Source organism: Gopherus flavomarginatus, chromosome 3, assembly GCF_025201925.1.
Source record: "Gopherus flavomarginatus isolate rGopFla2 chromosome 3, rGopFla2.mat.asm, whole genome shotgun sequence".
NCBI classification, from domain to species: Eukaryota; Metazoa; Chordata; order Testudines; family Testudinidae; genus Gopherus; species Gopherus flavomarginatus.
In genome coordinates, this window is record NC_066619.1 from 121,324,526 (window position 1) to 121,352,484 (window position 27,959).

General features: G+C 43.1%; 1 protein-coding gene across 1 annotated transcript; it reads right to left on the reverse strand.

Moving 5' to 3' along the window:
- Positions 1-2,643: 2,643 nt before the first annotated feature.
- On the reverse strand, positions 2,644-27,944 carry DNAJC25 (DnaJ heat shock protein family (Hsp40) member C25). Its single transcript, XM_050943187.1, has 4 exons — positions 27,636-27,944; positions 12,928-13,080; positions 5,647-6,117; positions 2,644-3,681 (listed from the first exon to the last, which is right to left on the reverse strand). Exons 1-4 carry the CDS (start codon positions 27,942-27,944, stop codon positions 3,559-3,561), a joined length of 1,056 nt encoding a protein of 351 aa, XP_050799144.1. The 3' UTR covers positions 2,644-3,558.
- Between the last annotated feature and the right edge of the window lie 15 nt (positions 27,945-27,959).

Here is a 27,959-nt window from a genome sequence, read left to right on the forward strand (position 1 = left end):
GTGTGTCCCTTCTAAAAATGAAACCTACATCTCTGAGTTGTGAAGAATATGTATTAAGGTTTTAACAACCAACAAGAATGCACTTTTATGTAGAAAACCCATGACTGAGGCTTCCTGATTTAAATGAAATCCACCCTGCCACTCCCACTGCTTCCTGCCCGAGGAAGGCAGAAGCTTCACTTTTCCTGCTTCTGTTCCATCGCCCTCACAGCAGCTATAGCTCTTTATTTGCAGGGGGAGAGTCTGCGCTGTCTCCTGCCAACTCCTGCCTCCCTGCCCCACCCCCTGGAGTGCCTCCTCCCACCCCCATACTTGAACAGCAGTCATCCTGGTTCCTTCTAGGAACTCTTAAGGGCTTGTCTACATCACAAAGTTGCAGCGCTGGTGAGGGGGTTACAGCGCTGCAACTTAGGAGGTGTACACATCTGCAGGGCATCACCAGCGCTGCAACTCCCTGTTTGCAGCGCTGGCCGTACTCCCGTTTTGTCTCTGGTGTAGAGGATCCAGTGCTGGTAATCAAGTGTAGACACTTACCAGCGCTTTTCTTGACCTCCGTGGAATAAGCAGGTATCCCAGCATACCTGAGGAAGCCTCTGGTAATCAAGTAGGTCTCCTTCCCCGGTTTGCTCTCGCGTTCCCCGAACCCGCGAGCAAGCCGGTCTCCTTCCCTGCGGTTTGCAGGGGGGTTCGGGGAACGCGAGAGCAAACCGCGGCGAAGCTGGTCTCCTTCCCCGGTTTGCTCTCGCGTTCCCCGAACCCCTGTGCAAGCAGGTCTCCTTCCCCGGTTTGCTCTCGCGTTCCCCGAACCCCGAGCAAGCAGGTCTCCTTCCCTGCGGTTTGCAGGGGGGTTCGGGGAACGCGAGAGCAAACCGCGGTGAAGCTGGTCTCCTTCCCCGGTTTGCTCTCGGGTTCCCCGAACCCCCCTTGAAGCCGCCCAACAGCGCTGCAGTGTGGCCACATCTAACACCACTTGCAGCGCTGGTTGCTGTAAGTGTGGCCACTCTGCAGCGCTGGCCCTATACAGCTGTACTAATACAGCTGTAACAACCAGCGCTGCAAAATTGTAGATGTAGACATACCCTAAGAATGATGTCTGCAGCGTTCCTTCATAGGAGCACAGACCAGCTCACTCTGGGCCCCCCAAGATTTTATGTTAACAGGTTCCTGACAAAGTGAGGGTCAGGTTATTAGCAGCAGTCCAGTGGCAAAGCAAGTTTCTAGCAATTCTTTTGAAGTTAACAAATGTAAATTAAATTGTTAATGGGTTAACATAAGAGTCCAAATTTACACTCTTATTTACACCTTTATACTTGAGAGGAGGTACTTCTAAAAGTGGTCTTCAAGGGATTTTAAATAGTAACTATATACTAGCACTAGAAAAGGTTCAGAAAAGGGCAACTAAAATGATTAGGGGTTTGGAGAGGGTCCCATACGAGGAAAGATTAAAGAGGCTAGGCCTCTTCACCTTGGAAAAGAGGAGACTAAGGGGGGATATGATAGAGGTATATAAAATCATGAGTGATGTGGAGAAAGTGGATAAGGAAAAGTTATTTACTTATTCCCATAATACAAGAACTAGGGGTCACCAAATGAAATTAATAGGCAGCAGGTTTAAAACAAATAAAAGGAAGTTCTTCGTCACGCAGCGCACAGTCAACTTGTGGAACTCCTTACCTGAGGAGGTTGTGAAAGCTAGGACTATAACAGCGTTTAAAAGAGAACTGGATAAATTCATGGTGGCTAAGTCAATAAATGGCTATTAACCAGGATGGGTAAGGAACAGTGTCCCTAGCCTCTGTTTGTCAGAGGGTGGAGATGGATGGTAGGGGAGAGATCACTTGATCATTGCCTGTTAGGTTCACTCCCTCTGGGGCACCTGGCATTGGCCACTGTCGGTACACAGGATACTGGGCTAGATGGACCTTTGGTCTGACCCAGTACGGCCGTTCTTATGTTAACCATTTTATTGTTTTATTACGTGTAAATGCAAAAAAAATCAAGTTGTTCCCCTCCACTTCACACCATTTTTAAACCTTTGAAATATCAAGCACAATCTTCCCTGGTTGTCCTAGCAAGACCTGCTACATGTCTCAGACATAGAGCTGTATCATAACTGAAGTGTAGATGATGCTAAATCTATAATGAAGTTCAATTCTCCAAAATACTGGACAGCTATTGGAGTTAAATAGCTATTAGCAGATTTTACCAGTTTGACTAAACCCCTTTCCCCTCTCAATTGTTCAAGCTTTCACTCCCGCTCTTGGTCTGTCATTTCACTAGCTTTCTAGCCATCCAAACCCTGAAATGCATGAAGAAATTTTAAAGAAAGTCCCCAACAGGTGCCACCAGCTGAACAGACACTAGTATAAGAGGGAGCCATAGCATACATGTGACTAACATCTGTTTTGTGCACTGTCTTAAATGGTAAAAGCAGCCTGAGCCTTGACCACACTAGGTCTTTCCACCAGTAAGGTTCCTTAACAGAGATGGCCGCAGAACCTTCCCAAGCAGACGAGAGATGAATTCCTACTGAATACTTCTCACTTATGAAGAAAGCATGGGAGAAGTTGAGAGAAACATTCCATTTTTTCCCTTCATAGATGACTTGTGAAGTAGCTACGTTCAAAAGAGTCAGACAAGAGCTAAAGAGAATATTTTATTTATAAATGTTAATTTGGTTTTAGAATTTGAAACGGATTGGGTTATAATATAATCAACTTTTTTTTATTTACATAAGGCATTAAATTGCCCCTTTTAAACAAAAGGATTAGTTTCCCTTATACTAATACTATGGTGCAAGTAATATGGCATATTTAGTAGAATACTGGTACACTTGTTCCAAACAAGTATCTACAGTTCAGTGTACAAAGATTAAAACCCAAACCTAAGAGTCTAGCAAAATCTGCTTAATGTATCATTCTGCAGGACAAAGATTAAGGCCTGTTTGTGCTGAACAATCATGCTCCACTTGTTACCAGAATTAATAAAGACTATGATTCCAACTGCACAGGGCATGGAAAAGGCAAATATAAGTCCATTATGCTCAGTCTGCATCAAGTATACTATTTTGGCAAGATCACTCGGATTTTGGAAGCTTTTGCATGGGGCTAGAGAGGAAAAATGAAGAGCCATAAAATTGCCCTTATAGATTTTTACATGAGTGTTTACACACCCCTAACAACCAAGTGTACAAACCTTATGGTTTTAAAGAGGGGACAAAACAAAAATGCAGCTAGGAGACTTCCAAAACTTTCTTGATGAAGGGTGTAAGGTATAGTTGGGTTGGCATTTGTTCTTACAGCTTTCATGTGAAACACTTCTTTAAACAAGGAACTCCAGCTCCACAAGCAAGTAGAATATAAACAATGAACTAAGTCTCTGTTTAACAGATTCACTTTTATTTATAAAAATGGTAAACTTGTACTAATTTTCTGCCTGATGAAATTATTCCTGAGTTTTAGATCACTGCCGAGGCACAGCAGATAAAACTCTGAAAATTTAGTTACCAAAATTTTTTGCAAGTCAGGTTTATCAGTACTGTACATTGTTCAACAGCCTTCAGTCATCAATAAACGTTAATCTTCCAGGTCCTTCATTCCTCATCCACCGCCTGTATCTCTTCCATCGAGGGTCCATGGCCATCTTCTTCTTTAGCTCTTCCTCTTGTTCTTGCTTGTAGACCTGGATAGGAGTAAGAAAAAGTGACTTTAAATAAAGTCCAAGAAAAAGTCTGCTCTCAAGGCGAGCCTCATACTAGAGGCAAGAGCTATTCCAGCTATTACAATGAATCAAATTGCAGACCCTTTTTTTTTTTTTAAACCATACACTCCAGATTGCTATAGAGTCAGGTCAGTCTCAGATTGCTGGTGGAATGCAGAATTTGGCCCAGAGCTCCATTAACTTCAGTTGAGTTACTTTGGATTTAGGGTCTATGGTGGTGTAAGAGCAGTATTTGGCTTTATCTCGAATTTATTAAGCCCTTAAAGAATGCATTGTAAAACACCCAGGAACATCAACTAAAAGCCGCATGCTTGTGCAGGAGACAATACTATTCACAGCAACAAAGACAGGCAATACTCAGGACACTGAGCAAACCCTTTACAGTATAGGAAATATTCAGTGTAGTAACTAGAGGCACTGACTTAACAGTTTCCTCCAGTTGTTTTCATACTTGTGTCCTTCTGTAGTCAAGCCTAATTAGACAAATTTTGGAATGTGGTTAAATCTGATGTTTTTATTTTTTTTTAATCTGTCTAGCTGTGGAAGTAAATGCCTTTATCATCACATTTGATGCATTAGGATTAGAATTATAACTGGATATTTTAATTGCCAGGAAATTCTAAGCAAATGCTGATAGCTATTTTCGGGGTGGGGAGGTGTACGGGGCACCAGTTCAATCTAATCTTTAAAATATAACATCCTCAGGGGATACAACAGTACTAAACACACCGGTTTCAAAAGATCAGTAAATCTTGGGTCTAGACTGAAAATTTTCCCTCCATTACATTATGAAAAAGCCACCATGCCGTGTGGAAGTCACGTGTACAGTTAACTTCCCCATGATCAAGACTTCACAAACTTTTTCAAGCCTGTTTATCTAGGTCTGAAATTTGGCACTGCTGCTACTGTGATTCTTTCAGCTCCTAGTATTTTTTCCACCGGCTGCTGAACTAGCTAGCCTCTTTCTAGTTACACAGACAATAGGATTGATCTCCAACAGTGGATAACTGCATGGTGTCTTAATGGTAACGGAAGTTTTTCTGCACAAGAGATTTGAAGAACTCTGCACCCTAGACTGGCTAACTGTAGATATTATGTGGCACAGTTACAAAATATGAAGTACTGCTCTCAATAGTCATAAAATCACCACAGCAACACAGTAAGGCAGAAAACGTTTAAATATAGATTTACTGTGCTAAAGAGCTATGAGGGCTCCTAATGTGTTCTCACTTACAAATTCCTTGGTACAAGGATAATCTTTCACTTGCGTCTTGTACAACAAGAAGCAGAGTCAGTACTTAAATCAAAGTAATAGGCTTTGGAACATCCTCAGGACCAGGGCACGGAGCTTGTGTATTGTGTGGAGTCTCTGATCTGGAACAATGGAGCGCTATACTTGAATAAAACAGCCACGCCCTGCAAGAAGTATGTCAGACCCTGGATCACTGCAAGTCAGGAACTACTGAAGGGTAAAGAGGGCAGAGTCAGGAACTAGCTGAATTGGTAGAGTGATAAAAAACAATCTCAAATGGTTTGGATAAACACTTACTTTGGAGCAGGGGTTCTCAAACTGGGGGTTGGGACCCCTCAGGGGGCTGCGAGGTTATTACATGGGACGTTGCAAGCTGTCAGCCTCCACCCCACACCCCGTTTTGCCCCCAGCATTTATAATGGTTGTGTTAAAAAGGTGTTTTTAATTTATAAGGGTGATATTCTAGCACATTGATAGATGAGCAAAGACTGTCTTTGATCAGAAAACCTGAATCTCATTGCCAAAAAGCTCCAGCTTAATGAGCGATATCTAGAAATGAATCATAGTCTTACAGGCAGTACAACCACAATAGACACCCTGGGAGAACACCAGGTTTTAAGCTGGATAAATTGGGCATTTAACGTTCATTTTCACAACATGACACAACTACTCACCTCATAGTTCTCTCTTATCCATAGCTGCCGTTCCAGGAACGTCTCTTTCTGATTATCTTCCAGACTGTCAAACTGAGACTGTGACATTTTCATGTACCTGCGTATGATATACAGCTTCTCTTCCTCACCATATTCTCGCCCTTTAATATTAAAACAATAAATCCACCAACAATACCAAGCTATATACTTGCATAAGTAAAAAGGAGCTAGGAGGATTTGGAATAGAAGGATATCATATATTTTAGGCTTCTGATAGCCGCCTTTTATATCTATTTTATTTTTGATAATGTCTTTGATTATTTCTTCCTCTTCCTCACGGATTTCTTCCTTAGACCGTCTGTTTTTGCCTTTTTCTTTAGCCCTATTCAGTAGGCCCTGTTGCTTGGCAATCTCAGATGCTTGTATACGATATTTTGGCACTGTAGCTAGGTAGTTAATGGCCTCGTTGTAGCTACTCCACCAGCTGAAGAACTAGAATAGAAAAAAGTAATAGCTTGTTAGTTTCAGCAGTAGCTTTAACACAGGGCTTGTCTACATCAGAAAGTTGCAGCGCTGGTGAGGGAGTTACAGCGCTGCAACTTTGAAGGTGTACACATCTGCAGGGCACCACCAGCGCTGCAACTCCCTGTTTGCAGCGCTGGCCGTACTCCCGTTTTGTCTCGGGTGTAGAGGATCCAGCGCTGGTGATCCAGCGCTGGTAATCCAATGTAGACACTTACCAGCGCTTTTCTTGACCTCCGTGGAAGGAGGAAGCCTCTGGTAATCAAGCTGGTCTCCTTTCCCGGTTTGCTCTCTCGTTCCCGGAGCCCCGAGCAAGCAGGTCTCCTTCCCTGCGGTTTGCTGGGTGGCTCCGGGAACGCGAGAGCAAACCGCGGCGAAGCGGGTCTCCTTTCCCGGTTTGCTCTCGCGTTCCCGGAGCCCAGAGCAAGCAGGTCTCCTTCCCTGCGGTTTGCTGGGTGGCTCCGGGAACGAGAGAGCAAACCGCGGCGAAGCGGGTCTCCTTTCCCGGTTTGCTCTCGCGTTCCCGGAGCCCAGAGCAAGCAGGACTCCTTCCCTGCGGTTTGCTGGGTGGCTCCGGGAACGCGAGAGCAAACCGGGAAAGGAGACCCGCTTCGCCGCGGTTTGCTCTCTCGTTCCCGGAGCCACCCAGCAAACCGCAGGGAAGGAGTCCTGCTTGCTCTGGGCTCCGGGAACGCGAGAGCAAACCGGGAAAGGAGACCCGCTTCGCCGCGGTTTGCTCTCTCGTTCCCGGAGCCACCCAGCAAACCGCAGGGAAGGAGACCTGCTTGCTCGGGGCTCCGGGAACGAGAGAGCAAACCGCGGCGAAGCGGGTCTCCTTTCCCGGTTTGCTCTCTCGTTCCCAGAGCCCAGAGCAAGCAGGTCTCCTTCCCTGCGGTTTGCTGGGTGGCTCCGGGAACGAGAGAGCAAACCGCGGCGAAGCTGGTCTCCTTTCCCGGTTTGCTCTCGCGTTCCCGGAACCCCCCTTGAAGCCGCCCAACAGCGCTGCAGTGTGGCCACATCTAACACCACTTGCAGCGCTGGTTGCTGTAAGTGTGGCCACTCTGCAGCGCTGGCCCTATACAGCTGTACTAATACAGCTGTAACAACCAGCGCTGCAAAACTTTAGATGTAGACATGGCCAAAGAAAACAGAAGGAAGACATAAGATAATCCACGACCTCTGGTACATAATAATCATTTAGTAAAAGTGGTAGCATCCCCATTTGATAGATGCAGAGGGGTGAACTGACCTGCCCACGGTCTTACAGCAAGTCAGTAGCAACACCAGTCTAAAAACATCCCTGTCCAGAAAGGGTCTTCTGTGGGGCCTGAAAAGTGTGATTATCCTGCCTAAGCTGAAGGATCAGGTTCCCTTGGCTTAACACCAACTGCAGACTCAAATCTCTTTGTGGGCCAACTACTGGATGGAGAACAAATGCCACAATGTGTTAGCACTGTTAAACCCAGGATTAGAACTCTTTACTTCTTCGGCTCCAACCCTGCGCTCATTCTGCTAAAGAAAACATATTTCACAATCTAGAATGTACAAGGAAAAGAAGAATCTGATAACATTTAATTTCATTCTTTTTAATGACAGGTAGAATGCGTTTACAACAGTAGTAAGATAGTGAGAGATTAATTTTCATAATAACCATGTATTATATCAGATAGAAGTTATTTTCATATTGAAGGATTATCCTGTGGATTACATTAGCAACCTTTCCTGCTGATGTTCTCTGCCTCAGTGACAGGTTTTTAACCCCACATTATTAATGAAACCCAGTATACTAGCAACTGCTATGTTTATTCTTACAGAGATACAAAGAATTTACAGAGCAATGGGGGAAGCTTGCAGGGCCTATTCTAGAAACTGAGGCCTGGTCTACACTACGCGTTTAAACCGATTTAATGCTGCACCCGTCCACACAACGAGGCCCTTTATATCGATATAAAGGGCTCTTTAAACCGGTTTCTGTACTCCTCCCCGACAAGAGGAGTAGCGCTGAAATCGGTATTACCATATCGGATTAGGGTTAGTGTGGCTGCAAATCAACGGTATTGGTCTCCAGGCGGTATCCCACAGTGCACCATTGTGACTGCTCTGGACAGCAATCTGAACTCGGATGCACTGGCCAGGTAGACAGGAAAAGCCCCGCGAACTTTTGAATTTAATTTCCTGTTTGCTCAGCGTAGAGCTCAGATCAGCACAGGTGGCGATTCAGTCTCAAATCCAAAAAGAGCTCCAGCATGGACTGTGCGGGAGATACTGGATCTGACCGCTGCAAATCTGTTCTAGCTGAGCTTCATTACAGAAGACGAAATGCCAAAGCATTTGAAAAAAATCTCCAGGCTATGATACAGAGTCCACAGCACAGTGCTGTGTGACAAGCGTAACGGAAAGCCAAAGAATCAAATGGACGCTCATGGAGGGAGGGAGGGAGGGGGTACTGAGGACTCCAGCTATCCCACAGTCCCCAGCAGTCTCCGAAAAGTATTTGCATTCTTGGCTGAGCTCCCAATGCCTGTAGGGTCAAACACATTGTCCAGGGTGGTTCAGGGTATAGCTCATTAATTTACCCCCTCCCCCCTGTGAAAGAAAAGGGAAAAAAATCGTTTCTTGACTTTTTTCAATGTCACCCTATGTCTACTGAATGCTGGTGGTAGACTCGATGCTGCAGCAGTGAACAGCAGTATCCTCTCCCCTCCCTTCCCTGGTGGCAGACGGTACAATATGACTGCTATCCGTCGTCATCATCAGCCCGTGAGTGCTCCTGGCTGGCCTCAGGTGAGGTCGGCCGGGGGCGCCTGGGTAAAAATAGGAATGACTCCCAGTCATTCCCAGTAGATGGTTCAGAATGGCTGGTTACTGTCTTCATCATAGCAACTGAGGGCAGAGCTCTATCAGCCCCCTCCCTTTCATGTGTAAAGAAAAGATTCTGTACTGCCTGGACTATCATAGCAGCTGGAGGCTGCCTCCCCCTCATTTTATCTCACTAACAAGTCAGTGTTTCTTATTCCTGCATTCTTTATTATTTCATCACACAAAAGGGGGGACACTGCAACGGTAGCCCAGGAGGGTTGCGGAAGCAGGGAAGCAGCGGGTGGGGTTGTTGCAGGGGTACCCCCTAGAATGGCATGCAGCTCATCATTTCTGTGGGATCTGACACGGAGCGGCTGTGCTCTCTGGTTCTCTTATACACTGGTTCTCTAGTACACTTGCCCCATATTCTAGGCAGGACTGACTATTTTTAGATACCATAAAGGAGGGATTGACTCGGGAAGTCATCCCCATTTTTGTCTTTGCGCCCTCGGCCGACCTCAGTCAGGGGCACCCATGACAGCAGCTGACGGTACAGAAAGCCTGATAACCGTCATCTCATCGCCAATTTACAATGGCAGGCAGATGGTACAGAACAACTGATAACTGTCTCTGCTATCTTGCAAAGGCAAATGAATGCTGTTGTGTAGCGCTGCAGTACCGCGTCTGTTAGCAACATCCAGTAGACATACAGTGACAGTAATAAAAAGCTGAACGGGCTCCATGGTTGCCGTGCTGTGGCATCTGCCAGGGCAATCCAGGGAAAAAGGGCGCGAAATGATTGTCTGCCGTTGCTTTCACAGAGGAAGGAATGAGTGACGACATTTACCCAGAATGACCCGCGACACTGTTTTTGCACCATCATGCATTGAGGTCTCAACCCAGAATTCCAATGGGCGGGGGAGACTGCGGGAACAATGGGATAGCTACAGAATAGCTACCCACACACAGTGCAACGCTCCAAAAATTGACGCTAGCCTCAGACCATGGACGCACACCACCGAATTAATGTGCTTAGTGTGGCCGTGTGCACTCGACTTTATACAAAGTGTTTTACAAAACTGGTTTATGTAAAATCGGAATAATCCCATAGTGTAGACATACCCTAATTTACCAGAAGCATCATGTCTTGCTACAGAATACGACAACAGTTAAGAAAATGCTTTTCTTCCATACTAAAACACTGTGGCTCAGCTGCTTATACATTTGTTTGATGAGTATGCAGAATTTCTTCACTCAATGCATACTGCCACAAGCAATGATGGTACAATAGGGGACATTTTGAGTTTGCTGCTTGACAGAAATTCTATTCTTGTCCAGTACAGTGGAACCCTATTTTGGTGAGATCATTTCTCCCACATACAAACATCACTATCAGCAGAAGTTTGATACAAATGGAATTATGGTTTGCAAACTTCAATGCATTAAATAATTTGGGACCTTAATTCTAATTCTCCAGTTCAGTATCAGAGGATTTACCCACTGTAGCTAGTCCATATTATGGTATTACAGGACTACGAGTCACTGTTTAGATTGACACACAATACACCTTAGCTTAAAATGTCATGTTAAACTGTTTCACTGTTTTCTACTGGACAAAAACGTTCTTAAAGATTTTTAATTATCTTGGATTTGCAACTAAAGCAGTAGTACAGTACATCAGAAGTGGCGCTAACCATTTTAAATGGTTAAACAAACAGTTTATGTAAAGGCAATCTTATTAACTTGACAGGATTTGCTTTACAAGACTCAATCCCCTTCCATATTTTGCTTCATTCTTGAGTGAGGAGGTGTCATAACTCTACTAGTCCCAGATTTGGACCTTAGCGTTCAAAATATGGGGGTTAGCATGAAAACCTCCAAGCTTAGTTACCAGCTTGGAGCTGCTACTGCTGCCACCACCCAAAAAATTAGAGTGTTTTGGGGCACTCTGGTCCCCCTGAAAAACCTTCCCTGGGGACCCCAAGACCCAAATCCCTTGAGTCTCACAACAAAGGGAAATAATACTTTTTCCCTTCCCCCCTGCAGGTGCTCCTGGAGAGATACACAGAAGCAACCTCCGTGAATCTAAACAGAGGGATTCCACCCCCTCTAATTCCAGTCCTGGAACAAAAAAAAACACTTCCCTCTGACTTCTTCCTCCCACCAATTCCCTGGTGAGTACAGACTCAATTTCCCTGAAATTTCCCAGTAAAGAAAACTTCAACAGGTCTTAAAAGAAAGCTTTATATAAGAAAGAAAGAAAAATACATACAAATGGTCTCTCTGTATTAAGGTGACAAATACAGGGTCAATTGCTTAAAAGAAATATGAATAAACAGCCTTATTCAAAAAGAACACAAATCAAAGCACTTCAGCCACTATATTCATGTAAATACAAAAGAAACAAACTCTTTGGTACTCACAACTTGGAAACAGAAGATTAGAAAGCAGAAACTACTTCTCCAAAGCTCAGAGAAAGCAGGCAGACAGAAAAAAGACTCAGACACAAACTTCCCTCCACCCAGAGTTGAAAAAAAAATCCTGTTTCCTGATTGGTCCTCTGGTCAGGTGCTTCAAGTGAAAGAGACATTAACCCTTTGCTATCTGTTTATGACAGGAGGGGACAACAGACAAAATAAGGCTAAAAAGATGAGAAAAAACAGCCTTTTCTCTGCGTAATTCACCCAAATAGTTATCAAAGTCTTACTGGGGCAACACTTCCTTAGTGAAAGATGTGAAGTGCAACTTATGGAAAGATCAACTCTTGCATTAAGGCAATAGCTATAGCAGAGAGCAAACGAAAGCCAAATAGATTTAGATGTGAGGTTATGTTGGCTTTGCAATCATCAAAACCTCAGTAGCAGACTAATGGTAAAGGAATCTAGACTTCAGTTTTTACTATTTTCCAGTTTAGAAAATTTCAGGCAAAAACGAATCTCCCCATTTATACCCCAGGAAAAGGAGGAGAGATGGGTGCTATTTCACCATCAGAACCAAGTAGGCTTGAGGAGAAGTAGGATATGTAGCTGTATAAGCCTTCAGGGATCTATCAGTTCAAGTGAACATTGCTTGGAGGGTGAGAACTCTACGACAGCTACTGATCTGCATATGGTGCCATAAGCATTACGGAATCAAAAGCTCCTAGTTGGGTTATTTGGGGGGAAATGCTGAGAGAGACATCTGGACCATCAGATAGCAAGGTTCAATCATTTCTTCAGCTACAGCATATTAACTATTGGACATTTTATCTTTTATAGAATGTCTTGAGCAAGTAACTCCAATATACGTAATGCGAAGTGTTAAAGAAAAGAGTTAAGAAATTTATTCTATTTAAACAATTGCTCAAAGATGTATACAGAGTTATTTCCTTATCCAAAAGGAAATATTTCCAAATTTCTATACAGCAAAATACATGCATTTTAAGAGCAAGACTTCACTGACTGAAGCTAATTCTTATTTTAATGGCTACTATGAAATCAGGAGCATGATTGTTTTAAATACATCAGTCATTATGAACATTCTTTCAATAAGAATTTCAAAATTAGCTTCTTAAAACACTGATACAAAAATGAGAAATTAGCTCAGTCTAACACTGAGCAATAATTTAGCTCCTACTGTTGAGATGGACTGTTTAGCCTTTAAATTTTTTTGAACCATCGAACTAGATTATTTCTCCAGCAGTGCAAGTTTCTTATCCTTTAAATTATGGTACCAAAAAAACCCCCAAACAAAGAAGTTAATACCACTAACTGCCCAGCCTTGGTCCAGGATACAGATTTCTATGACTGGACAAATATCTGTCCAGCACACCAATGATAGTAGACCACACTTAAGCAGAAACAATAGAACGTTCTACTTGTACAATTGAAGAAAAAACACTCAGTAACTGACTAATGGTAAAGGAATCTAGATTTCAGCTTTTACTATTCTCCAGTTTAGAAATTCAATATAATAGTCATAATAAGCATAAATATATTTCACCTGAAACACAGAGATAGCACATACGGTGACTAGAATCACTATCCTGACGTCCACTTTAGGTGCCAATCTCCTGCTGTAGTAGTGATAATAATGGCTGTAATACTCTTCAGGATGATCCAACATGTAATCATAATCTTTACGTGTTTCTTCATCCTGGCAAGAAAAGTTAAAACAAAATTTTGTAGGTTTGCATCCTTAAGCTTTTAATCAGTATCACATAGAATATTTCATAAGATGGCTTGGTAGTGAAGTGATTTTTGGTTACGAAAATTACTTTACTGTTACAACATCGCTAGCCACAAAACTGTTGTAAAACTGTGCTAGCCTGATTTCTATATGGAAGACAGGGGAAAACTTTTTAAAAAAAATTCAATTTTTAATATTCAATAAGAAGCTACTGCTTTCCAGGTATTATGAAAATTCTTCAGATCTTTTCCTGTACTCTGGTAACCTAAACGTGTTTATTCTAAAACACATATGTAGCCCTAAGTAATGCATACTTGGCCTTGTCTGAAGAAATTTCATTTTTAAACAGTTAAGCATTTGACAGCCACATACTAAGCACACAGTTGGTATTAGTTGGTTCTAATCCATCTCAGAGTCAATACAAGGTGAGGGTTTTTGTTTTGTTTTAAAATACTCTGTTTTTTAGGAGTGTGCATATGTTTTTCAGTTTTTTGGGGGCAGTCTAATATTAAATGCACCAAGTGACAGGACTGCTACCATTTCCTTTGGGAGATTTCCACGGCCTAACGGATCCCACATTCTCAACATTTTCCTGGTATTTTGCCTACGCATCTCATCTCTTAATTACATTTAATTAGTCTTAGTTATACCCTTTGTACCATCCAGCATAATTCTCTTCTTTCTCCCGTAAAATATCTGTAGATTACACTCTCCATCCCTTAGCTGGTTTCAACGGTAGCCGTGTTAGTCTGGATCAGCAAAAAAAAAAAAACAAAAAAACAAGGAGTCCCTGTGGCACCTCAGAGGCTAACAAATTTATCTGGGCACAAGCTTTTGTGGGCTAGAACCCACTTCATCGGATGTACGAAGTAAAAGATGCAGGAGCAGGTATAAATACATGAAAGGATGGGGATTGCTTTACCAAGTGTTAGATCAGTGTAACGCAGACATGGGCAAACTACAGCCCGGCCTGGCCCGGCCCCTGAGCTCCCAGCCAGTTAGCCTAGTCCCCAGCCTCTCCCCCACTGCCATGCCACCACGTGGACCATGCTCTGGCCTGCTGCTCCCGCTGGGCAGTGTGGGGAGCACAGCTGGCTCTGGCTGGGTGTAGTGGCTGCGAGCTCCTGCTGTTGGTAAGGGGGCGGGGGGTTTTGGTAAAGGAGCAGTGGGGTCGTGGGGGCAGTCAGGGAGGAGGGGGTGGTTGGATGGGGCAGAGGTTCTGAGGGAACAGTAAGGGGATGGGGAACAGGGAGGGTTGGTAGTCCCGGGGGGCCTGTCAGGGGGCGAGGATGTGGATAGTGGTTGGGAGGGCAGTCAGGGGACAGGAAGCCGGGAGGGGTTTGGATAAGGGGGTGGGATCCCGGGGGCAGTTAGGGGCAGGGGTGTGGATAGGGGTCGGGGCAGTTGGGGGGGTTGGATAGTGGGTGGGGGTCCTGGGAGGGGACAGTCGGGGACAAGGAACAGGGGGGTTTGGATGGGTTGGGGGTTCTGAGGGGGGCAGTCAGGGGGTAGGAACTGGGAGGGGGCAGATAGGGGGCAGAGGCCGGCTGTTTGGGGAGGCACAGCCTTCCCTACCCACCCTCCATACAGTTGCCAAGCCCGATGTGGCCCTTGGGCCAAAAAGTTTGCTCACCCCTGGTCTAATGAGATAAAATAATTAACAGCAGGATACAAAGGGAGGAAAAATAACTTCTGAAGTGGTAAAAGAGTAGCCCATTACAGACAAGGTGTGAATAACAGTAGGTAGAAATTAGTATTGGGGAAATTAAGTTTAGGTTTTGTAATGATCCAACCATTCCCAGCAGAAACTGTCCGGTTTGGCCAATGTACATGGCAGAGGAGCATTGCTGGCAATGATGGCATATATCACATTGGTAGATGTGCAGGTGAATGAGCCCTCTATGCAAAAGAATAAATGGACACAAATCTGACATCAGGAATCGTAACATTCAAAAACCAGTAGGAGAACACTTCAATTTCTTTGGCCACTCAATAACAGACCTCAAAGTGGGAATTCTTCAACAACAAAAAACCCTTCAAAAACAGGCTCCAACGTGAAGCTGCAGAACTGGAATTAATTTGAAAACTAGATACCATCAGACCTGAATGAAGGCCTGAATAAAGACTAGGAGTGGCTGGGTCACTACAAAACCTAAATTTAATTTCCCCAATGCTAATTTCTCCCTACTGTTACTCACACCTTCTTGTCAATTGTCTGTAATGGGCTACTCTCTTACCACTTCAAAAGTTATTTTTTCCTCCCTTAGTATCCTGCTGTTAATTATTTTATCTCGTTACACTGACTTAACACTTGGTAAAGCAACCCCCATCCTTTCATGTATTTATACCTGCTCCTGTATCTTTTACTTCATCCCTTAGCTGTGGCTTAGCCAAGCTACACCTATCTGGCCATTATAATCTTTCCTCAGAAATCACTACAGCCATTCTGATCCTGAATTCATTACTTTTCTCACCGTTTAAAAGGAACATGTTTAACTTGAAAAGTCTGGAATATTACTTTTAAAAATTGTTGGGTCATTTCACATATTATGCTTGTTCTCCACAACACCCGCTGCTAATTTATGAATGATTACATTTTAGTTTTCTTTTTTTTTAAACTATCTTCCTCCTCCCTACTGCCGGATAGGGAAGCCAAACAGGGGAAAGCAGTGTTTCCAAAAGCACAAAGTAAACTGTGAAAGTAGAATGAATTATATTGTGAAAATAGAAAGGATTAAAGAAATGTTGTCTGTATCTTTAAGCAAAGATGTTGGAATGTTACAACCAGGTGTCAGGAATACAGACATTAACATAGAACAATTGCACCGTTTAAGGGCAATTGGTGAAGTATTAGCCTTAAATCGATAACAGTTAGTAAGGAAATAGGATATGCATGCTGTGCCCCAGGTGAATTTTCCTGTTTTGCTTTCTTTGTCCCTTTGTCTAATTCCCGCTCTTTTATCTGTATAAATAAGACTGTTTGGGTCTTGCATGGCCACTCACATATTCTGAATGTTATTGGCGGAGCGCTGCGCTAATAAACAGAGTGGTCTGACAAATTGTGAGTCCTGATTCTAACTTTGACAATTTGGAGGTTCCACCGAGATGGCAACCGTCTTCACTGGGGCTGTGTGATTCCTGACTGTTTTTGTGGGATGACCGTGGCAGCCGGCACCTGGGCGTTTGGCCCAAGCGGTCCCCCACTAGAGCGGAAAGGCGCACAGCCACAGTGAGGTCTACGCCATCGAACCTGTTGGTTCCCACTCTGTTCTGGTAGGGATCCCGGGATCTGACATCAGGAATCTGGTCAGGTAATTATTTCTGTATTTTGTCCGGACTGAGGACTGTCCTGTCTCTGTGTCTATCTGTCCTCTTGTGGAGTGTTTGAGTCTGGGTGCCGTCTCTGTCTGGGGATCGGCTGACCAAGGGGTTCCTGTCCCCGCGGTCTGAGTGAGTGGAATCTGCACAATTGCAGCCGCACCGCACTTTGGGTAAAACCCCTGGTGTGAAAGCAAGGGCAATTGAGGCAGTAGCCTGTGGGCTCCTTTTGTGTGTTGCAGCAGGCATCGCTCTGAGGAACCTGAATTTCCTTCTTGTGTGATTGGTGTGTGAAGTCCTCCTGTATTGGTAAACAGACGTCTAAGTCGGGACAGTTCCCTAAATGAACGCCGGCTCATTTTATGTATTTAGGATGGGTCCAGACTCCTGTAAAAAGGGTCCAGACTCCTGTAAATTTCTGGGAAAATGGTCTAGGCTAACTCAGGGGGATCCCAAAACTCAGTGGCCACTGTTAAAATCTTGGAACAAAGACTGAGTGGACGTCTTAAAGGACAAACTCGGCCAACCTAAAACTAAATTTGCTAAAGGAGAGGTTAATCGTTTCATGCAGTGGTGGCAAGAGGCAAATCATAGGTGGACAAAATGAAAACTGGCCTCTCTCACTTATTCAAATAATAAGTTAAAAGCTTTATTAAAAGCCTCCTCTCCCACCACTAGACCGAGCGCTCCCCTTTACCCCGTTCTCCAAACCCCGGATCGATCCAAACCCCTTAATACTCCCATCTCATTGTAAAAAGGACAAAAAGTCCCTTGTTCTGTTCCCCTTTATCTGCCTCAGAAACTGATTCTTTATAGTGTCCCACTACCAATTCAGCAAGGCTGGGGGCGGGGGGAGCTCCTCAACTAGCCCCCACCCTTCCTGGTCCCTTTCCTTGAGCATTTCTTTCAAAATTGTGAAATGACCACAATATCACTCACAAATGGTTCAATGAAAAAAAAAGCAGGATCGGGCCCAGACAAGCAGGCAAGCAACAGATAAAGAAACTGAAAAACAGGTTGGAAGCCCTAAGGGCATAGTGTCAGAAGTAAAAAAAAAAAAAAAAAAGGCAGTAAGTGCAGGCATAAATCCCTGGAACAATACTTAAAATGATGAAATCTGAGGTGATAAAGGTGTCATTTTGGGACATAAACAAGTGATTTAAGGAAAGAGAGTAAAAATTGACTCTATAGAGGCTGGAGAGAATTAAGCAGTTAAATTTTGTGGAAAATGTTAAAAAGGACCATGTTAAAGAGAAAGAATTCTTGATTTCTTTGCAGCCATTCTGAAGGGAAAATGGGCCCTTTTCCAGAAGAGTGCCTGTAAATAATCCATATATATATATATATACACAGCTATGCAAAAACAAAGCAGTGTAAAAAAAAAATGTTAAGGAAAAGAAAATGTGTATGTATCTATTTGTCTGTGAAAATATGTAAAGTTCTAAGAAACTAAACCAACACATCTGGTTTGTAAAACTACTGTTTTGTAGGTGTAAGATAAATTGATTTTGATTTTGTTTTTAATGCCACTAGTGTAAGATAAATTGATTTTGTTTTTAATGCCACTAAAAATTCATTTGACTCTTTAATTCAAAGTTGCAAAACTGACAGACCTGTTTGCAAGACACAGGTAATTAGTGTTGTTTGGCTTTGGGCTTTAGCATTTAACCCTTAAGGGGTAACTTGATTCTTTACAAAAATTAAAATGTTTTGAAATAAAGACCAAGTCATGGCTGCAATAGGGCAGTCAGAATCAGGAGAATAGGTAGAGATTCTGGAGTCTTTTTGTTTGTTTGGTTTGTTTTTTTTTTTTTGTAACAATAGCAGATAAGAGCTGTAATGACAGAATAAGAAATTAACAGTGACCCTCTGAAGCAACAGCAGAGGTGAGGTGCACAAAACAAAAAGAAGCAATGTTAAAAACACTGAGCCTTAAAATGACTCTGTGTAATCAGACTGTCACTTTAATAAAAGTACATGAAAACTCTGTAAAAACAAAACAAACAGTTATACCTTATGTAAAAATTAATATGGCTAATGTTTTTGAAAAGTTATAGTATAGAAAGAATGTGCATTTTCCGTAGGACATGTGCAGCGTATATTGTAGAAAGGGATGTAAAAAAAAAAAAAGCAAATGAAACATGCTGCTAAATTAAAATCCTATTAGGGCTCCAAAAAGAGCCGCAATAGGCTGTGTTTTCTTTTTCAGATCCCTGTGTGTTAAGACAGAGTCTCTGAGCTCTGCTGATGGCTTTGAATCCAAAAGCCTAGCCTGTGTTGATGCAAATTACCTAACTGATAAAGAAAGGTGAGAACTGCCAGCACAAACGAAGCTGCAAATAAAGAACATACCTGGTCAGCAAACAAACTGCTTACATAAAAGGCATGGTATAACAAGATACCTTTAATAGATTTGATGCTAATGTTACTGTTAATATTAAACATTAAAATAACTTTAATGTTAGTGAGTACCCCTGTAACAACTTGTAGTGTGTATGATTTTTGGAAAAATCCTTTAAAGTAATATGGTAATGATGCTTCTCAGCTATTACCTGTGAATAAACTTAAAGCTTAACACAGCAGGAAAAACATTACAAACTTGGTCTGCTATATAAAAGGCAAAACTGAAGGTACACCACCTCATGAATTTAATAACTAAACGGTGGAATAATTTTTGCATAACCCTTAAAATGTAGAAGCCATTAAAACCTGGCCTGCCTAAAAAAAAAAAACCACAGGAAAATATGGGGTAATTCCTCTGTTTTGCCTGCAGTCAGGAAGGGTATTTGTAAAAGAATGGAATCTTTAAGCAATAATCAATGCCACCCCAAAAGGGGTAGAAAACTGTTCTTTTTGTCTTTCAGATAATCCAAAGTACTGTATAATGGACTATGTGTATGTGTTAATTCTTGGGGAAAAGTGTTTAAAAAGTGTTAGCAACCCACCAGAAGACAAATGTAAATGTAATGTAAGTACTGTGTTTACCAATAATCACATTTACTATTTGCCACAACAACAACAACAACAACAGAGTCTCAGCTTACTGTAAGCACTGATTTACCTGAGTTCTCTATCAATCTTGGCATTGAATGGCAAACAATTACCAATCATCTGTTAAAAGGTAAAAAGGTGACATGGGTCCTAAATAAATAAATAAATAAAACAATGTGGAAAACTGGACTATTCATATTATACACGCAAATGGGGATATGTTAAAAATTGTCACTGCAGAAAAGCATAACAGCTTACCATTGGTATAACATATTTTCTGGATGGTCTCCCACAACTACTGGCATACTAATGTTACTACCCCTAATTGTTTTTGGTTTTAAATTGTATGTGTTTAATTGAAATGTTTAAAATGTGCTGGTGGATAAAACAAATGTATGTAAAGCTAAAGCCACAGGCCCAAATCACCTCCCAGTATTTTCTATTATGTGGACTAAATAAGAAGTGACACTGGCGATTAATAATCTTAGTGTCAAAAGGGGGATATGTAGGAGCAGGATTTTATAATGTCCCATAAGAACTAAAGTATAATTGATTTCATCCCGCTAGCCACTTTTTTTTAAATAGCAGAAAGAACTGACCCCCTGGGACTACAAGATTCTGTTTTCCCATATGCATTACAAATTGGGGCCCCTCTAACTCTTTGTTTTAAAATTTAAAATAGTATTTAAAATAGTAAGAGACAGGATTCTCTATTGTGTCTGTGTTAAGTAAATTAGAGAAACATTGAAGGCCTGGGTCTCAATGTAAATTGTCTTAGTTATCAATTGTAAAACTTAGCAAGGTTTAATTTGCAATGCCTTTTTTTTGTTCTATATAAAATACTACTGTTTGTATTCTCAATCTGTTTGTGTGAATGAGGAATGTATGCATCAGGAAAAGACAAGGTGTGAAGGCCATTGTTACAGCCAGAGTCAAGGGACAGCTGTTAAACTGTCTGGCATCTCAGAGTGGATACATGCTTCGCGGTGTAAGAATGCACCACTCCCAGTGAACCAACCACCACCCCAGGACCACGCAGAGTCAATTTTTTTTTACTCCAGAAGAAGACGTAGAGGAACAGCCTGCAATAACTTACAATCTACGCTCTCGTAAGGGTTGCCAGAAGCAGATGACTACATAAAGCAAGGCCCAAGAAGAAGCAGCAGTGAGCTTAGCGCCTGCTGTCTGGTGGACATAAAACTGTGACTGCAGTTCCCTCAGTTGAGGTTGTCAGAACCAGAAGGGCCCTGCCTCCAACATGCGCCTCTGGTGGTGCCTGTTCTTCGGCTGCTGGTATCTTAAGGTCTGGGGAATCCACAAGGACAATTCTTTTATCCAGCAGCAAGTGTGGATAGCTCAGACCCTTATTATTTCTAAATGCTGGGTCTGCAGCCACATCCCAGCCCACTCTCAAACTGGTGTTCCTGTCCTGGCTATCCCACTCAGTTCCCCAGACCTCACTGGAGGACCTTGTCCGTTTAACACAATATGGAACAGTCATGACACCTGGAAGAGGCTATTGGCAGTTCCTTTATCCCACTTGGGGGAGCAATACACCAGGCAAAAAAAAAAGGCTCCTAAGTAGTTAAATAATGGCAAATAAAACCAGAGAAAGTTTAAGAGCCCTGGCCAAAGAAACAGGGGCGATCGGACAGGTGGCCCTCCAGAACCATCAGGCATTGAACATAGTGCTGACGGCCAAAGGAGGGACCTGTGCTCTCACTGGAAAACAATGTTGTATGTTTATACAATACCAATGAGGTAATAGATCGCTATAGCCACTTAGAACAAATCGCATATCTTCCTAATGAAGAGCTGAGTTCTTTATGCAAGTGGCTAAGTAACCTGTTCAATTTCTCTGGCATAGGAAACTGGTTGTTTCAGGGAGCCCTAACTATCCTGTTTGGAATCTTAGTGATTTTTGTATGCTTTCAGTTAATCTCCTGTTGTATCTAGAATTGTGTCACCCAGATGGCTGCCCCAAAAGAGAGTGCTAATATGATGATTTTGAATATCGCTGATGAACTAAGAGATAAGGAACGGTTAATTTGTGGAACCCAGTAATTGTTGGTCATGGCGTGCGCTTGACCAAAAGGAGGGATTGTGAAAGTAGAATGAATTATATTGTGAAAATAGAAAGGATTAAAGAAATGTTGTCTGTATCTTTAAGCAAAGATGTTGGAATGTTACAACCAGGTGTCAGGAATACAGACATTAACATAGAACAATTGCACCGTTTAAGGGCAATTGGTGAAGTATTAGCCTTAAATCGATAACAGTTAGTAAGGAAATAGGATATGCATGCTGTGCCCCAGGTGAATTTTCCTGTTTTGCTTTCTTTGTCCCTTTGTCTAATTCCCGCTCTTTTATCTGTATAAATAAGACTGTTTGGGTCTTGCATGGCCACTCACATATTCTGAATGTTATTGGCGGAGCGCTGCGCTAATAAACAGAGTGGTCTGACAAATTGTGAGTCCTGATTCTAACTTTGACAAAACAAACTGTAAAAGTAGATTTTTCTCTCATCTTTCTTCCAGTTATAAGAATCTCAGACACTACTTGTAACGTTAGTATTAATTTAAAAAATCACAGTTCTGAATTTTTTTGAGAGGATACCTGGATGAACATACCAAATGCAATGCTCTAAGTGTCTGGAAGTTGGGTACAGGGGATTAATTTGACTCCAGTGAATGTAGTTTGCTACAATTGGAGATGAGGACTATTTCCAGATGAAATACAAGATGTTTTTATACCCTTTAGAGTGCTTACACATTTTACTTGACTTTGTTCATATTTATTTTCTTCAGCAGCAACTTTTTACCTTGCCACCCAGTTAGTAGCTTAAAAACTTTAAAGCTAACTCAAATATTGATACAGCAAATGTATCCATAATATATCTAGGGATTAATACATTATGAGAGTTACGGGAAGTTTCAACTGAAAGACAATACAGTAGAACCTCAGAATTATGGACACCTCAGGAATAGAGGTTGTCCGTAACTCTGAAGTGTTCCGTAACTCTGAAGAGGTTAGACTTCTGACCCTTGGGGCTTCAGCCCTGCTCCTGGTTTCAGCGGGGCGTGACGAGGTAGGTGGCACCAGGGCTTGGGGCTTCAGCTACAGGGGGAGCACCAGTGCTGAAATCGGCACTCCATTCGTAGATAAAGCCCCAAGCCCCAGCGCCCCTTGCAGGGCTGAAGCCCCAAGCCCCAGCACTCCTCCCCCAGTCTAAAGCCCCGAGCTCCAGTGCTCCTGACGGTCAGAAGCCCCAAGCACCATCTCCCCCGCCCTGAGCCCTGACATGCCCTCCTCAACAGCTGCAGCCCCAACCCTCTGTGCAGCTGAAGCCCTGAGCTCCATGACTGAAGTCCAGAGGCAGTACAGTATTTGCTGTTTGTTTGGTTTTTTGGTCTCCGCTGCTGCCTGATTTATGACTTCCAGTTCCACAGGGTGTCCAGTTCACCGGAAAGTCTGCAACTCCAGTGTTTGTATCTTAAAGGTTCTACTGTACTTTGTTTGCAAAATCAGAGCTACCAGTCTGAATATGCCTAATTTTATTGGTAATGGAATGAAGAAGCCTTCCAAAGGAAAAAAGGAAAGGTGTGGAAGAGACTGTACAGTTTGCATGCAGTCCTAAAGTAGCACTATTTTTGAGAGAAAACCCATTGCTTTTGAGCTTAATAGGTAGCCCTAATTGCTTTTGCAAGCAAAGGTCCTTGAATTTCTCTCAGTAAGAGACTCTTCACAAATAAATAAGGCCCCTGATGCTTGCTTACCTGGGTACCCTTCTGTAGTCTGCAATGTCAATATTGGCAGGAATAAACAAAAACGAAAATTACAAAGTACCCTTTCAGTTACAATTGAAAGGGTATTTCCATTCTACCCTCCTATATCTGGTTTGTTTCAATTTGTTTCATTTTTGGAACACTTCCCCTTTGGATTGACATTTTTTATAGTCAATTTCTTACAGAATAATTAATGAAATATTTTTAAGTGTATGGAACAAGGAAATGACGTTAAATTACACTGATTTTCCTGAAGCCTGCTCATGAGAGTTATGGTTATATCACAATTTTAACTCTATACTGCTGAAGGCTAGCATTCTATGAGGATCATTAGATGGTCACACAACATATGGCAAAATGACAATCTGGAAAATACAGCAGAAATAAACATCATTTTTACATAAGAATGGCCATAATGGGTCAGATCAATGCTCCAAGTTAGCTCAGTATCCTGTCTTCCAACAGTGGCCAGTGTCAGATGCTTCAGAGTGAATAAACAGAACAGGGCAGTTTATCAAGTGATCCATTCCTTGCCGTCCAGTCCCTGCTTCTAGCAGCCAGAGGTTTAGCAGCAAAGAATCCTGTGGCACCTTATAGACTAACAGACATTTTGGAGCATGAGCTTTCGTGGGTGAATACCCACGTAGGGTTGGCAACCCTGACTGTCTTGAATAATAGCCATATCGTCTATGAATTTCTCTCTCTCTTTTTTTTTTTTAACCCCGTTCTACTTTTGGCCTTCACAACATATCCTCTGGCAACAAGTTCTACAGGTTCACTGTGCATTGTGAGTAGTACTTCCTTATGTTTTAAATCTGCTGCTTAATAATTTCTCTGGGTGGCCCCTGGGTCTTCTATTATGTGAAGGGGTAACCACCACTTCCTTATTCACTTTCTCTACACCATTCACAATTTTATAGACTTCTATCATATCTCTTCCCTCCCACCCCCAATTTCTCTCTTTTCCAGGATGAACAATCCCAGTCTCTAATCTCCCCTCATATGGAAGCTGCTCCATATCCCTAATAATGTATTTTTTCCAATTCTAATGTATATTTTTTGGGATGGAGCAACCAAAACTGCATGCAGTATTCAAGGTGTGGGCACGCCACAAATTTATATAGTGGCATTATGGTATTTTCTGTCTTATCTATCCCTTTCCTAATGGTTCCTAACATTGTTAGATTTTTTGACTGCTGTTGCATTTATCAACATCCAATTTCATCTTCTATTTTGTCACCCAGTCTTGTGAGGTCCTTTTAAACTCTTCAGTCTGCTTTGGACTTAGGTGTCTCGAGTAATTTTTGCATCATCTGCAAATTCTGCCACCTCACTGTTTACCCTTTTTCCATATCATTTATGAATACGAAGAACAGCACTGGTCGCAGTACAGATCCTTGGGGAACCCCACTATTCACCTCTGTCCACTGTGAAAACTGACCATTTATTCCAACCCTTTGTTTTCTGTTAATCAGTTACTGATCCATGAGAGGATCTTCCCTCTTAGCCTATGACTCCTTACTTTGCTTAAGAACCTTTGGAGACAGACCCTGTCAAAGGCTTCTGAAAGTCCAAGTATACTACACCCACTGGATTACTCTTGTCCATACATTTGTTGAACCCTCAAAGAATTCTAACACCTTGGTGAAGCAGGATTTCCCTTTTAAAAAAGCAGTGTTGACTCTTCCCCAACATATTGTGTTAATCTATGTCTTTGATATTCTATTCTTTGCTATAGTTTCAACCAATTTGCCAGGTACTGCAGTTGGGTTTACCAGCATTGCCTCTGGAGCCTTTTTAAAAAAAAACGAACTGGCATCACATTAGCTTATCTGCTAGTCATCAGGTACAGAGGCTGATTTAAGTGATAGGTTACGTACCACAGTTAGTAGTTCTGCATTTTCATATTTGAGCTCCTTCAGAAATCTTGGGTGAATACTATCTGGTCTTGGGGACGTATTACTGTTTAATCTATCAATTTGTTACAAAACCTTCTCTTACTGACTCCTCAACCTGGGACAGTTCCTCAGATGTGTTACCTAAAAAGAATGTCTCAGGTGTGGGAATCACCTGCACATCCTCTGCAGTGAAGACCAAAGCAATCATTTAGCTTCTTCCCAATGATCTTGTCTTTGAGTACTCATTTAGCACCTTGACCATCCAATGGCCCCACTGACTGTTTGGCAGATTTCTGCCTCCAATGTACTTCAAAAATTGTTACTGTCAGTTTTTGTCCTTTGCTAGCTGCTCTTCAAATTCTTTTTCAGGATGCCTAATTATACTTTTACACTTCACTTGCTAGAGTTTATGTTCGTTCCATTTTCCTCAGTTGGATTAGACTTCCAATTTCTAAAGGATGTCTTTTGTCTCTGTCTCTTTTACTCTGTTGTTTAGCGATGCTGGCATTTTTTTGGTCCTCTTACTTTTTTTCTTCCCTATTTGTGGTACATATATAGCTTGAACACCCATTATGGTATTTTTAAAAAAATTCATGCAGCTTGCAGGCATTTCACTCATGACTGATTCTTTTAATTTCTATTTAATTAGCCTCCTTGCTTTTATGTAGTTCCCCTTTTGAAGTTAAATGCTACTGTGGCAGGTTTCTTTGGTATTTCATGCTCACACACACCAGTACAGTAAATTTCTTTTCTCCCTCTGATGTTCCTCCAGTAAGATTATAAAATGACAGCTATATTGGAATCTCTAAAATGCACCTTTTTCTATAGCCTTCAAATACAAAATGTTATACTATGCACTGTAGCACAACTCCATTTATTCGAAGTGTTTAGGGGGCATCCAAATAGATTGTTACTTATTTGGTCTTTTGTGTGGAGTTGATATGGGCTGGGGGGGGAAAAGAGAAAAAGGAGAGTGTCTCCATTCCCAGATGCACAAATCAATCATTTAGTGAGAAATCAAACAGTGTACAAGTACTTATGATGAATCTCCTATTATAAAAAATTATATGGATAGGCTGCAGTAAATAAGATCCAGGCAAATGCAGCACAAATCACACCCTAAAAGAAAAATACCACAATGCATTCTTCACACATATACCCTTTCATTCACTATGTGAGAACATCCCGCCCAGAGAAGAAGAAAAGCATAACTTCTGTAGGAGCTGTACTTCTAGGGATTTCTTCTCACTATGGATGTCACACAGGTACAAGACAGTCATGTATGAAATTTTCTTCTATAGATTTTTTTTGGGGGGGGAGAGGAGGGAAAGGACAGGAGTGATATCTGGATTAATCCAGCTGGCTTCCTCCCCCTAACCCCTCATATTCTGCAGAAGCCAAAATGGGAACCCTACAGAGGGGAGAGGGAGAAGCAGCATTCATCTTGGATCTACTCTCCCGAAGGCTCTCATCAGCCCAGAGATGTGGAGGAGAGCATGAGGCTTTAAAAGTACTAACCTCCTGTGAGACCATGTCATCTAGGAGGTAATATCTGCACCAGACATGTACCTGCCTCCTTATTTTACACCCAAGTTTAACTATACTACACAAAGCTGTGGGTCTCACTTTTTCATCACTCTAAGTTAGTTATGTAACAAATGCTGAATTGTAAAATGCATGTTTTGAAAAGGGTTAGGAAGCAAGTGACCTTTACTTTACACAGTTGTGATGTGGTCCCCATGCTAACAGTTGGTTTTAATCACACTTTTAAAGTAACATAACGATTCCTCTGTTATTTTACTTTAGCTACACTTACTTTTCTCATGTTTCCTCCCAGTCAAGCCATTTACATTAATTTACTCTAGTGGAGCCCTAGCCCTCTATAAGAACATATGGTCTATTCACAAAACAGGGCAGCTGCTCTGTCTGCTTCCACCATGTTGCCCTACCAGCTTCTCAGCCCTGACCTGCTGTGACCACAGCTAAGGGGCAGTGGTTCATCCCCTCTCTGCTGGGGGTGCCTACAAAGATGTGAATTAGTGCCAACTGCAGAGGTTGGATTTTGATACCTGGCCATTATCCCAGGACCAGACAGGCCTGCTGATGGGAACAGGATCCCAGGGGCAGCCAACCTGGCCCAGACCCCAGTCAGTCATCATCCCCATACACCTCACTGCGACCCCTGGCATCAGCCGGGCCCCTGACCGGGGTGGGCCCCTCCAGCCTGAGACACACCCCATTCCTGCAGCTCCCCAGCCTGTGCTCTTATTGTCCTCCTCTCCCCCAGCCCAGCCCCCTACTCCCTCAGTGTGGGGAGCCCCCCCGCAAGTGTCACCCCCTTCCCCCACCTATCCCCAGGGCCCCCCTTCCCACAAGCTAGTCCTTCTCCCTCAGCTTTCCCCAGACAGCCTGACCTCTGGCTGGAAGCCCCTCTCCCCAGGGACTCCCCCCGGCTCGAGCCCCCCGCTCGCCCCCCGCGGTGTCTCTTACCGGAGCGGCTCCGGCCGGGGCAGCGGTCCCGCTCTCTCACCTTGAGGGTCTCGTAGGCGGTGGCGATGAGCAGGAACTTCTCGTGCGCCGTTTGCAGGGTCTCCCCGCCGGGCCCGGCCGGCTCCCCGCGGTGCCGGTCCGGATGGTACTGGCGGGCGAGCTGCCGGTAGGCGCGGGCGATCTCGGCCTTGCCCGCGGCCCGGCTCACGCCCAGCACGTCGTAGCACACCTGCCGCCCGCAGTACAGGCCCTCGATCAGGGCCCGGGCCGGCCGCGGGGCCAGCGCCGCGGCCGCCAGCAGCCACCACAGCAGCCGGCCCCGCGCGCCGCCATACAGCGCCGCCGCCATGTCCGCCGGAGCGCC